The sequence below is a fragment of the Schistocerca gregaria genome, chromosome 5, assembly GCF_023897955.1.
Source record: "Schistocerca gregaria isolate iqSchGreg1 chromosome 5, iqSchGreg1.2, whole genome shotgun sequence".
In the NCBI taxonomy this organism is placed as follows: Eukaryota; Metazoa; Arthropoda; class Insecta; order Orthoptera; family Acrididae; genus Schistocerca; species Schistocerca gregaria.
Window position 1 is genome coordinate 263119424 of NC_064924.1, and position 13808 is coordinate 263133231.

The following is a 13808-nucleotide window of genomic DNA, read 5'->3' on the forward strand; positions in this document are numbered from 1 at the left end:
GTTGTCACCGTCCTATGACAAATGTCTGAGTCAGAGCGGTGGCTAGGCAGAAATGAGCTGAAAGGAATATCTGTTGTTGTTGTGGTCTTCAGTCCAGAGATTGGTTTGATGCAGCTCTCCATGCCACTCTATCCTGTGCAAGCTTCTTCATCTCCCAGTACCTACTGCAACCTGCATCCTTCTGAATCTGTTTAGTGTACTCATCCCTTGGTCTTCCTCTATGACTTTTACCCTCCACGTTGCCCTCCAATACTAAACTGGTGATCCCTTGATACCTCAGAATATGCCCTACCAACCGATCCCTTCTTCTAGTCAAGTTGTGCTACAAATTTCTCTGCTCTCCAATTCTATTCAATACCTCCTCATTAGTTATGTGACCTACCCATCTAATCCTCAGCATTCTTCTGTAGCACCAGAATTAGAAAGCTTCTACTCTCTTGTTGTATAAACTATTTATCGTCCGCCGGCCGGAGTGGCCGTGTGGTTCTAGGCGCTACAGTCTGGTGCCGAGCGACCGTTTCGGTCGCAGATTCGAATCCTGCCTCGGGCATGGATGTATGTTATGTCCTTAGTTAGGTTTAGTTCTAATTCTAGACAACTGATGACCTCAGAAGTTAAGTCGAATAGTGCTCAGAGGCATTTTACACTCCTGGAAATGGAAAAAAGAACACATTGACACCGGTGTGTCAGACCCACCATACTTGCTCCGGACACTGCGAGAGGGCTGTACAAGCAATGATCACACGCACGGCACAGCGGACACACCAGGAACCGCGGTGTTGGCCGTTGAATGGCACTAGCTGCACAGCAGTTGTGCATCGCCGCCGTCAGTGTCAGCCAGTTTGCCATGGCGTACGGAGCTCCATCGCAGTCTTTAACACTGGTAGCATGCCGCGACAGCGTGGATGTGAACCGTATGTGCAGTTGACGGACTTTGAGCGAGGGCATATAGTGGGCATGCGGGAGGCCGGGTGGACGTACCGCCGAATTGCTCAACACGTGGGGCGTGAGGTCTCCACAGTACATCGATGTTGTCGCCAGTGGTCGGCGGAAGGTGCACGTGCCCGTCGACCTGGGACCGGACCGCAGCAACGCACGAATGCACGCCAAGACTGTAGGATCCTACGCAGTGACGTAGGGGACCGCACCGCCACTTCCCGGCAAATTAGGGACACTGTTGCTCCTGGGGTATCGGCGAGGACCATTCGCAACCGTCTCCATGAAGCTGGGCTACGGTCCCGCACACCGTTATGCCGTCTTCCGCTCACGCCCCAACATCGTGCATCCCGCCTCCTGTGGTGTCACGACAGGCGTGAATGGGGGACGAATGGAGACGTGTCGTCTTCAGCGATGAGAGTTGCTTCTGCCTTGGTGCCAATGATGGTTGTATGCGTGTTTGGCGCCGTGCAGGTGAGCGCCAAAATCAGGACTGCATACAACCGAGGCACACAGGGCCAACACCCAGCATCATGGTGTGGGGAGCAATCTCCTACACTGGCTGTACACCTCAAGTGATCGTCGAGGGGACACTGAATAGTGCACGGTACATCCAAACCGTCATCGAACCCATCGTTCTACCATTCCTAGACCGGCAAGGGAACTTGCTGTTCCAACAGGACAATGCACATCCACATGTATCCCGTGCCACCCAACGTGCTCTAGAAGGTGTAAGTCAACTACCCTGGCCAGCAAGATCTTCGGATCTGTCCCCCAATGAGCATGTTTGGGACTGGATGAAGCGTCGTCTCACGCGGTCTGCACGTCCGGCACGAACACTGGTCCAACTGAGGCGCCAGGTGGAAATGGCATGGCAAGCCGTTCCACAGGACTACATCCAGCATCTCTACGATCGTCTGCATGGGAGAATAGCAGCCTGCATTGCTGCGAAAGGTGGATATACACTGTACTAGTGCCGACATTGTACATGCTCTGTTGCCTGTGTCTATGTGCCTGTGGTTCTGTCAGTGTGATCATATGATGTATCTGACAACAAGAATGTGTCAATAAAGTTTCCCCTTCCTATGACAATGAATTCACGGTGTTCTTATTTCAATTTCCAGGAGTGTATTTATCGTCCACGTTTCACTTCCATACATGGCTACATTCCATACAAATACTTTCAGGAACGACTTCCTGACACTTAAATCACTACTCAATGTTAACAAATTCCTCTTCTTCAGAAACTCTTTCCTTGCCATTGCCAGTCTACATTTTATATCCTCTCTACTTCGACCATCATCAGTTATTTTGCTCCCGAAATAGAAAAACTCCTTTACTACTTTAAGTGTCTTATTTCCTAATCCAATTCCCTCAGCATCACCCGACTTAATTCGACTACATTCCATTATCCTCGTTTGCTTTTGTTGATGTTTATCTTATATCCTTCTTTCAAGACATTGTCCATTCGGTTCAACTGCTCCTCCAGGTCCTTTGCCGTCTCTGACAGAATTACAATGCCATCGGTGAACCTCAAACTTTTTATTTCTTCTCCATGGATTTTAATACCTACTCCGTATTTTTCTTTTGTTTCCTTTACTGCTTGCTCAATATACAGATTCAATCACATCAGGCTACAACCCTGTCTCACTCCCTTCCCAACCACTTCTTCCCTTTCATTAACCTCGACTCTTTTAACTGCCATCTGGTTTCTGCACAAATTGTAAATAGCGTTATGCTCCCAACATTGTCACAAGCTTTCACTAAGTCTACAAATGCTAGAAACGTAGGTTTGCCTTTCCTTAATCTATTTTTTAAGATAAGTCGTAGAGTCAGTATTACCTCACGTGTTCCAACATTTCTGCGGAATCCAAACTGATCTTCCCCGAAGTCGGCTTCTACCAGTTTTTCCATTCGTCTGTAAAGAATTCTTGTTAGTATTTTGCAGCCGTGGCTTATTAAACCGATAGTTCGGTAATTTTCACATCTGTCAACACCTGCTTTCTTTGGGATTGGAATTATTACATTATTCTTGAAGTCTAAGGGTATTTCGCCTGTCTCATACATACTGCTCACTAGAGTTTTGTTAGAACTCGCTCTCCCAAGGCTGTCATTAGTTCTAATTTGATGTTGTCTACGCCCGGGGCCTTGTTTCGACTTTGATCTTTCAGTGCTCTGTCAAACTCTTCACGCAGTATCATATCTCCCATTTCATCTTCATCTACATTGTCTTCCATTTCTATAATATTGTCCTCAAGAACATCGCCCTTGTATAGACCCTCTTCCCTTCTTTGCAGAGTACTGAGTTTCCATCTGTGCTCTTGATATTCATACAAGTGGCTCTCTTTTCTCCAAAGGTCTCTTTAATTTTCCTTTAGGCAGTATCTATCTTACCGTTAATGATATGTGCCTCTACATCCTTACATTTTTCCTCTAGCCATCCCTGCTTAGCCATTTTGCATTTCCTGTCGATCTCATTTTTGAGACGTTTGTATTCCTTTTTGCCTGCTTCATTTACTGCATTTTTGTATTTTCTCCTTTCATAAATTAAATTCAATATCTCTTCTGTTACCCAAGGATTTCTGTTACTCCTCGTCTTTTTACCTACTTGATCCTCTGAAGGTATATCTAAATGTTGCAAATAAAATAGTTTAGATGTTCACTTTGGTTTTCATTTCGTGAGCGATCGGAGGTTGAAAAAAATAACCCTTGTACGTATTCTCTGTCTTCCTCTACCGATAACGAATGTGCAATGTGACAAGGCCACAGTTCTCGCTGTTTATACGTCAGTCACACGTTATGTCAAAATGACCTTTTGTTTTATTTTTATTTTTCGCTCATCTGAATGAGCTGCAATTCACACATTTGTGTTTCGCAGAGCGCACACTGAAAAACTTTCAGACAATTTCCCCATCTTTCCACTCTCTAATAGCTCATGGGAAAAAGAACACCTAAATATTTCCAAGCAAACCAAGATTTCCCTTACTGTATCACTATGGTCATTTCTCCCAAGGAACGCGAGTGTGGACTATATATTTTTGTATTCAGAGGAGAACATCGTAAATCTTCTTGGTAGATTAAAACTCTGTATCAGACCAAAACCTAAACCCATGACCTTTGGCTTCTGCGGGCAAATGTTCCACCAACTTAGTTACCCCGAACACGACTCACCACTCGTCCCCAGAGCTTTACTTCCACCAGTATCTCATCTCCTGCCTTCCAGACTTCTCACTTCCTCTGCGAAACGTTGAGAACTAGTACCCGTGGAAGTTTTGAAGGTAGGAGATGAGGTATTGGTAGTAAAACTTTGAGGACGGGTCGTGAGTTGTGCTCGGATAAGTCAGTATCACTTGCCCATGAAAGGCAAAGGACCTGGGTTAGAGTGCCGGTCAAGTACACAGATTTAATGTGTCAGGAAGTTTCATATCAGCGTACACTCCTCTGTAGGGCGAAAACTAATTCTGTAGAAAATAGGTGGTGACTGTAATTTCGAGAAAAAGTCTCACCGTAACGAGAACTTCTTCGTAAACGTGACTTTCACCCTGTCTAGCTTATCATATTACGCTACATTACAAAACTTAATGTAATAAAGAAAAATGATTTTAACAACTATGTAACTATCTTACATCTTTTATATCATAATATCTACTGAAAAGAAATAAAACGTAGCCCTGTCCATTCTGAAAGGAGAGAACATGCCAAGAATAGATAGAAAACATGGACTTATTAATTGACCTAGTGGGGATCGTAACAGAAAACTTTGCTACAACATTCATAAATTTCAAAAAGGTTTATGTGCTAAACACAGCCAAAGATTAATACATATTTTAGAGATATTGAAGCTAAAAGTCTCATAGAAAATTTGACATAAAATAAATACGACATAAAACTGGAGTAAATGAAGCGGATTAGGGAACCTTGTATCTTCAACTACATGTTGGAGAAGATCGTCAAAGAATGGAGAAACCCTTTTAACAATGCCAAAAGCAGAGGACCCGTAGTCTGGTGGAATATTACCCTCAAACATTTTCATATGACACGTTAAGATTTTTCCTTCAGTTACAGAATCTGACCAACAACTCGAAGAACTCTTCATGCAAGCGTGGGAAAAGGAATTGTAGTTTCCGAAAGAAGAGTAAGTGATCAACTAATATAAAAAACAGACACGTCAGAGAACGGCTGTGTGTAAGGAAAACAAGACGTACATAAGATCATAATAGTGAGCTCGCACGAAGAGTGTAGATGAAAGGGACGTTGGTGTGGATGCACAGATCTGGATACAGAACTGTCATGCAAAGGTACCTCAGTGATTGTTTCTGACTTCCAGCAGTCTTGCTGTAGAATCTAAGGCTAGTGACTTTTCCACACAATTCTTTTAGCCACAATTATTTTAAAGCATTTTTCGTTGTTGTTAGCACAACGATATGCTCGTAGATTATGTACACAGAAAAATGTGCCAAAACTTTTAGTAAGTGTCCAGGTGCTTCTGCGTTCCCCTAGCGAGGTGTTGCAGTTATTAAGAAATTATACTTGTATTCGGGATTTTTGAACGAATGTTTTCTGTGATTTTCTTAAATTACTTCAGACGAGAGCTAGGCTGGTGCCTTGTATAAGACCACGACTTATTCCCCGCCCCATCTGCCCTCACTAGACGAGTTACCTATTGCTGATTATTTCAGTTTCCATTTGTATTGTTAAAGGCTATGTGACAGGAAAGAGACGTTAAGACACAGTGCCAGCACATAGCCCACTCCACTTGAATGTAACGATGCTAGCTGTGAAGCTTAATTTTCGCGCTGAAGGACCAGTCACCACCAACATTGTCACATGCCCTCGTTCCGTAAGACACTGAAGAGACGTTTGAGATTTAATCCAAGTGCAAAGGTCTGTTGCTGGTTAAATATGGGCTAAGAAAGTTTCTTATAAATTGTGATTTGAATCCTCTATCTTAAAGTTACAAAGATGAGTGAATAGAACGTGGCAGCATTGCTGTGTACCACAAGTACTGAGCCCAAAGTTTGTCACTTGTGAATCTCTTCACGCAATGGGGATGAGTAAACGGGGTCCACCTGCTTAACTGAGTGATAACGTGATTGCCTACCATGCAGCGGTCCTGGGTTCGATTCCCGTCCGGGTTAGAGATTTTCACCGCTAGTGGGACGGGTGTTGGTTGTCCTCATCATTATTTCACCATCGCCGACACGTAACTCACCCAATGTGGCGTCATCTTAAATGGGAGTTCGAACTCGGGGTCCGAACTTCCCTGGATGGGTGCCTCCCGACCATCAATGCCACACTCTCATTTTATTTTTGCATTAAGTAGTTTCCCGTGTCATTTGCCTTATACCATGCTTCTTGTGCCCAGTTTAACCGTCGAAGATAAAGGGTCTCATTGAGTCTAACTCACCAGTGCAAATATTTCACAGTCTAAACTTATTTTTACACCAGGTGCGAGAAACGAGACGTATAGCAGATCCAATGGATACTGGTGGTGCTGAAGAGGGCACCACGTACACATCTGCACGAACTCACCAGTAACAGCCAACCCCGTCGCCAGCGACACCAGCACTGCGGCCACCGAGGCTGCCAGCAGCGCCTCCGCCGGCGACATCTGCAACGAACACGAACAACATGGCGTCAGCCGTCAGCAGGATGGAAACAGTACACTGCTTGACTGCACCAAGCACTACACTGAGCTGACAAAAATCATGGGATACCAATACGCACATATACAGAAAGCGGTAGTACTGCGTACACAAGGTACAAAAGGGCAGTGCAATGGAGGAGCTGTCATTTGTACTCAGGTGATTCGTGCGAAAGTGTTTCCGACCTAATCATGGCCGCAAGACGGGAGTTAACGGACTACGAACACGAAGTGATAGATGAAGCTAGACGCATGAGACACTCTATTTCGGAAGTCGATAGGGAATTCCATATTCCGAGATCCACAGTGTCAAGAGTTTGCCGAGAATACCAAATATCAGACACTGCCTCTCACTACGGACAATGAAGTGACTGATGGTCTTCACTTAATAACTGAGAGCAGCGGTGTTTGCGTAGAGTTGTCAGTGCTCAAAGACAAGCAAATCTGCCTGAAATAACCGCAGAAAACAACGTGGGACATACGACGAACGTGTCCGTTAGGACAGTTCGGTGATATTTCGCGTTATGGGCTGTGGCAGCGCCACTCCTAAGCTAGTAACCATATCGGCTGAATGCTAGACACTGGCAAAATGTGGTCTGGTCAAAAAATGGTTCAAATGACTCTGAGCATTATGGGACTTAACATCTGTGGTCATCAGTCCCCTAGAACTTAGAACTACTTAAACCTAACTAACCTAAGGACATCACACACATCCATGCCCGAGGCAGTATTCGAACCTGCGACCGTAGCAGTCGCGCGGTTTCGGACTGAGCGCCTAGAACCGCTAGACCATCGCTGTGGCCCGGTCACATGAGTCCCGATTTCATTTAGTAAGAGCTGATGGCACGGTTCTAGTGTGGCAGAGACCCTACAAAGATATAGACCCAAGTTGTCAACAAGGCAGTATGGAAGTTGGTGATGATTCTATAATTGTGTGAGCCTTGTTTACATGGAATGGACTGGGTCCTCTGGATGTTCGGCTTTTTGGAGCCTATATGCAGCCATTAACAGACTCCATGTTCCCAAACAACGACTGAATTTTTATGAATGAGGACGCCCCACGTCAGCGAGCCACAAATGTTTGTGATTTGTTCAAAGAACATTCTGGACAGTTCAAGCGAATGATTTGGGCACCCAGATCGCCCGACAAGAATCCCATTGAACATTTCAAAATGGTTCAAATGGCTCTGAGCACTATGGGACTCAACATCTGAGGACACCAGTCCCCTAGAACTTAGAACTTCTTAAACCTAACTAACCTAAGGACATCACACACATCCATGCCCGAGGCAGGATTCGAACCTGTGACCGTAGCATTCTCGCGGTTCCGAACTGAAGTGCCTACAACCGCACGGCCACCACGGCCGCCATTGAACATTTATGAGACATAATCGAGAGGTCATTTCGTGCACAAAATCGTGCACCGGTAACATTTTCGCAATTATGGACGGGTATAGAGGCAACTTCCAACGCTTTGTTGAGTCCTTGCCACGTCAAGTTGCTGCACTACACCAGGCAAGAGGAAGTTCGACAGGACAATAGGAGGTATTCTATGAGTTTTGCCACCTCAGTGTACATTAGCACTGACGGCTACTAAGGAAGTAGTGGACTGAGGCTCACGAAGAAGGCACAGCATACAATCAGTCAGTCTTACAGTAACTGAAACTGCAGCAACCATCTGCGGTTGCCAGACCTTCACCCCTAACACCACAACCCTTCCCGCTAGCACTAGGCGTAGTTTTAGGCTGTTTGCTGTCATATGCGAGATAAGCTACCGCCAAAGGCGCAGGGAAGAGGGGGCGCAAAACAGATCGAAAAAAGTATTCTGTTATAGAACGGTGGCTCAAGATTCAACGGGGAGGGATAGTTAGGTCCCTTATGTCCTCAGTGTTATCCTTGCGCCCCGACTGTAAACGCACATCGTTGATACTATTACCATTTCTGTAGTGTCACTTTGCGAAATAAGTAACATAAAAAAACAAGTGCTGCCAAACAGATGTCAAATGTGTCCAGTAAGTTTAGTTCATACAACTGCCGCCTACACAGCTTGGTCATGTTCGACGATGGTGTCCTTACTGCTACTTCAGTATGATGTTTCATGATTTCAGAGGTCGACGTGCAGGTGTCGACGTGTATTTGCTATTTGTCCGCACGCTTCAGTTTTTTTCTCCTATTTCGGCCGGCTAATGACTGAGCTAGGCGCGACAGTGGAAGCAGTACGCGGAAAAGGAGGAGTGTATTCGCCGTTTACTAGCTTCTCCAGCACGCATTTTTGCTTTGAAACTTGGACATTGAAAAGATATCTACAAACAAAATTAATTACAGAACACTTGTGCCACCTTTTCTAGAATACGACTTAATCTCGAATCTTGACTTGTACGATAGTAGCTCTAGCCGGAGTAGACAAATTTGTTTAGTGCGTATCATACTACTTGCCAAGTCACTCCATGAGCGTGCATATCAGCACCTTTTTGATACAAGTTGCTATTTCGATGCTGAATAATTCATCAAATTTTAAGAACGTACTTAGTACATTTGAATGAAACTAAGCTCACTTAATATGTATGATACAGGAAGAGCGCCGCAAACTAATGCGATCGAGTTCTCGCGGCGGGAAGACTTGTATTCGGCAGGAAGACAGTTCACATCCCCGTCCAGCCATTAGGATTTAGTCTGTGGTTTCCCTAAAGCCTTTACAGCAAATATAAATTATGATGCTATTTAATAAGACAAGGCCGATTACTTTCTCCACATTTCTAATGACCCCGTCGGCGACGGGGCGTTATACCCTATTCTTACGCATTTCCTTTGTTCTCCCCAGACGTGGTGGCATACTCTTGCCTAATTTCTTAAATTCCAGTTGTTCAGGTCCATCTTAAATACCAGTAGATATCCAATCGAGTCCAGATAATCTCCAATTCTCCTACGTTTTGAGTCTGTATCAATAGGTATCTCCTGTTCTACACTCATACTCTCTACAAGCTATTCCATTTTAACGACATCCCACTCACATTCCCCAGATCAGAAAAACGTCTTGTCAGATATAGCAGACTCTTTCTCTGTTTCCTACTCTTAAAAATAGTCTGGGCAGCGACAACTGTTCCGTCCTTTCCCCTCTTCACCAAATTCTTCAAAGTGTCCAACGAATTATAAAGTTTTTATTGCGAGTTTCTTCTGTTAAACACATTGCTATTGGCCAATCCATATTAGATATTTTACTAAAAATCTCTTACACAAGTATTTTTCGACACTTACGTCTCCTGTGTGGCAGATTAAATATTTTAATCTCTTGAGATACTTGAATGTGTTGGGGAGATTATTCAAATGCTATAGTTCCGGTTTACTAAGGTAAGCGAGAAAACTTGTTATCTGTTATACGAAACAAACTCATAAACATATAACGTTCAACATGTTGCTTTGATGCGGTATCAGTGGTACTGATGCTCTCCTCCCTGTGAAACGACTCTTTAATGAGTATCATGAGAATAAACCGTAGTATATCGTATACTCTCACATTAAACATCCGTCTGTTTTCTTGAAGTACCCATACAACAAATTATTAACATTTTTATCAGCTTTGGTTTACACTAAGACCTACTGAAGTTGTCTTATGCATATCTAAAACATTCCTACAACATTTATGTTAGAATGTTCAGTTCCTTCTACACAAATATAGTGGCCTTAGCTTGACTAAAACAAGGGGTCGGTTGATAAGCAGCCTGGTAATGAAGTGTGTGTGTATGTGTGTGTGTGTGTAGAGAAATGGTTCATGTGGCTCTGAGCACTATGGGACTTAACTTATGAGGTCATCAGTCCCTTAGAACTTAGAACTACTTAAACCTAACTAACCTAAGTACAACACACACACATTCATGCCCGAGGCAGGATTCGAACCTGCGACCGTAGCGGTCGCGTGGTTCCAGACTGGGCGCCTAGAACCGCTCGGCCACACAGGCCGACTGTTTATAGAGAGAGAAAGAGAGAGCGGGGCAGGGGGGACAGACACGTAATAGAGAGCTGCATCAAAATAAACTACATGAACAACAACATTGCCCCATGCTTCGCTGTATCAGATGAGGATGCTGTTCTCTGTGTTATGAAGCCATAAACATACCCGCCCGTTCATTTATTGCAACTTACAACGCTGGTGCTGTCACCCTTCTTATGTAGAGTTTCGCCGTTTTAGTGGGATAAACTGACGCTATACGTTTTATCTTTAGCAAGCTAGTGTAGCACGTACCACGTACCACGAACTACAATGTGCAAAATCCGTACTTTCGCACATTCGTTTGCTTTGTGCATAAGTAAAACCACGTTGTCAGATAAATTCGGTTTGAAATCCACTTCCTACCATTTTACCTAAAATTTAAACGCGATTTTCCTGTGTCTCGACATATTGTTTATTTCCAACCGCTGAACGATGCAAAATGCATTTTTCTTACTATACCATACCATATACCATAAGTTGCAATCTACATTTGTCCTGTATACAATTTAGGCAGTTCCTAACAATATCCTAGTTTTAGTGCATATCTGCGTGTATAAAGATATTTCGAAAGTTTATATTTAGAAGTAAGATCGACCGTTCCGAATTAAAGTGGCCCAGTAACTCAATTTCAGGACCGGTCCATTGCTTCAAAAATCCTTTCCACTTATTAGCAGTGTAACTGTTTACGTATGTCGCTCACCTGATTATACCAACGAAGTGTTAGTAAGTTTACAAATCGTGACAAAAACGTAGTTCCAAAAATGTCAGTTGCTGTGGTCCAACGCCTAATAAAACTATGTGGAGTAATAGTGTGTCCGGCACCTAATGTAATTATGACATCGTTTTAAGTCTTCTTTGTCCTTTCAGCAGCAGTCTATCATAGTTTCGGAACATTCTTTTTCATGTCAAGTTGTGTTTGATTAAAAATACAAGGATTTTATGCTATCTGAATGTGTGGGGGAGTGAATGACGACAGCACATGAAGAATGAATCCTGTGATAATTGTAAGTGATGAAGTGTGAATGCAGATGTTGCGTAATAATGCGGTACATCACACAGACTGTGTAGAAGACATAATGAAAATACAGCCGGTATTTATGTCGAGGAAGTAATATCCTTACTTCAGACCTTCGGGCAAATTTTAATACAAGTTATCTTTGGCTTTTTCAGATTATGTATTTTTGCAGATTATGTAACATCATTAAAGGCTTATGACTGATAAAGCAGTTGCGGTACCTAGTTATACCAGATGAGCTAAAACACTCAGCACGTGAGGAAGACGTCTGGACCGGTCATCGAAATATTTAACACAAAAACAGAAAGACGTACTCTTCTGAATACTCGCAGCACGCCATTAGATTCCGTTTTAATTTCTTCCTGGATTTCGTACTAAAAAGATGTCATGTACCCCAGAGGACAAGATCCACAGTGAATACAAGATTAAGCATTATTTTTCAAGACGACGCCATAAATGTCGATGCAAAAACCTTAGCAATTCACGAACGCGCATCACACACATTAGTCGCTCAAGGCTTGAGATATTCACTTAGGACATTTTACTCCTGAAGTGAAAACGAAGTTCCCCTACCAACTACTCTTCAACCAAAAGGATTGAGATTCCCTGTATACGTAAGAAATCGCGCTAAAGGACTTTTATGTATTCGTTCTTACAACAAGGACGGCCACGGGAAGCCACTCTGCATATGAATGGTTTTCCTCCTTACAAAGACCGAACATTTTGCGTCTCCCTACAGCAGGTAAAACGACTGCCTCAATAAAATTATTTGGACTTCCAACCGTGTCAAGCCATTAAAATTGCATGTAATTCCGGCCAAGTACTCCTTATCCGTTTTCAAGTGGTATAACTACCAGTGGGCTGCTGATAAGCCCCTTATATACACTAGCTGCTGGTTGTGACGTCACTGGTGCCTGCGGCGTCGCCATATGCGGACATACGTTGACTCGGAGGACGATGCGCCCGCTTGAATAACGCGATCTTTGGATCCTACGCCGTGCTGAGGTGCAGGCCACCGTCTCTATGTAGGATGTAATCGGTGATTTTTATTTCAATGGCTTCTTTAATTACACAATCCCAGAAGCCGTTTCTGCGAGCTGCGACAGATGTTTCGTCCAATTTTATTCGGTGTCGTTTTCTGAAGCATGCTCAAGAAAAGCAGATTTCTCAGGGTAGCGCACGCGATAAAACCTCACATGCTCCTTCCTGAGTTGTTTCACAGTGAGTACTGTTTGTCCGACATAAGACTGGTTACACTCGTAAGGCACCTTGTGGACCAGAGTTGTTCTAAGATCTGCTGTGTCTTTAACCGATCTCAGGAACTGATGGATTTTCCCCACACCGATCTGTACGTGCACGCCATCGCCCGGCACAGGTTTACATACGCTGGTATATCGTGCAAGAATGATATCAGACGCTGATAACCTGCCCCGTGAGCTGAGCCACCTACGCAAGGTCTTCAGGAACAACGGCTATAGCTTTTATAACGTCCAATAAATATATGATATCGTTCAAGACTCACATGACCCTCGACGAGGAGCAGGAAAAGAAACTTTCTTTCTTGCCATTTTGTGGATCCGTGTCTGGCAAGATAAGCCTCCTGCTGAAACGACACAAGATCAAATCGATCTTCAGGCCACCGTGGAAAGTCCATGAAGTACTAAGACCGCTTAAAGACGCAGCAGGTCTCAGAGCACCTGGGGTCTACAAGGTACCTTGCAAGTATGTCGGACAAACAGTACCCTCTGTGGAATATCACCCACACTACCCTGAGAAATCTGCTTCAGCTGAGCATCTTTATAAAACGGACAGCGGGTAAAATTTCACGAAATATCAGTCGTGGCTTCCACAAATGGCTTCTGGGACTGTGTAATTAAAGAGGCCGTTGACATAAAAATCACCAATTACACACTAAACAGAGGCGGTGGCCTGCACCTCAGCACGGCGTCGGATCCAACAATCGCGCGGTTGAAGCGGGCGCATCGAACGCCGGGTCAACATATACCCGTATGAGGCATACAACTGGCAGCTGGTGTATGTAAGGGGCGTACCAGCACCCCTTTTGCATTCATACCATTTGGCGATGGCCAAGAAGTTCTTGGGCGTAAGCTCGTGCAGTTTTAATTAGTTGACGCTTTCTGAAACCCGAGAACTTTTTATTGAATGTTACCGCTGCGAGAGTCTGCGTTCTTACAAAACGACTACCTGTCGCTTCTAGCAATTTC

The 13808-nt window shown here is 44.0% G+C and overlaps 1 protein-coding gene across 1 annotated transcript in view; it reads right to left on the bottom strand.

The window, feature by feature from the left end:
• LOC126272600 (adhesion G protein-coupled receptor A2-like) overlaps window positions 1–13808 on the bottom strand; it is a 565914-nt gene that overhangs the window by 277514 nt on the left and 274592 nt on the right. The window contains exon 3 of the mRNA XM_049975543.1: window positions 6469–6547. Coding sequence (XP_049831500.1) covers window positions 6469–6547 — 79 coding nt within the window. The remainder of the gene's footprint in view (window positions 1–6468; window positions 6548–13808) is intronic.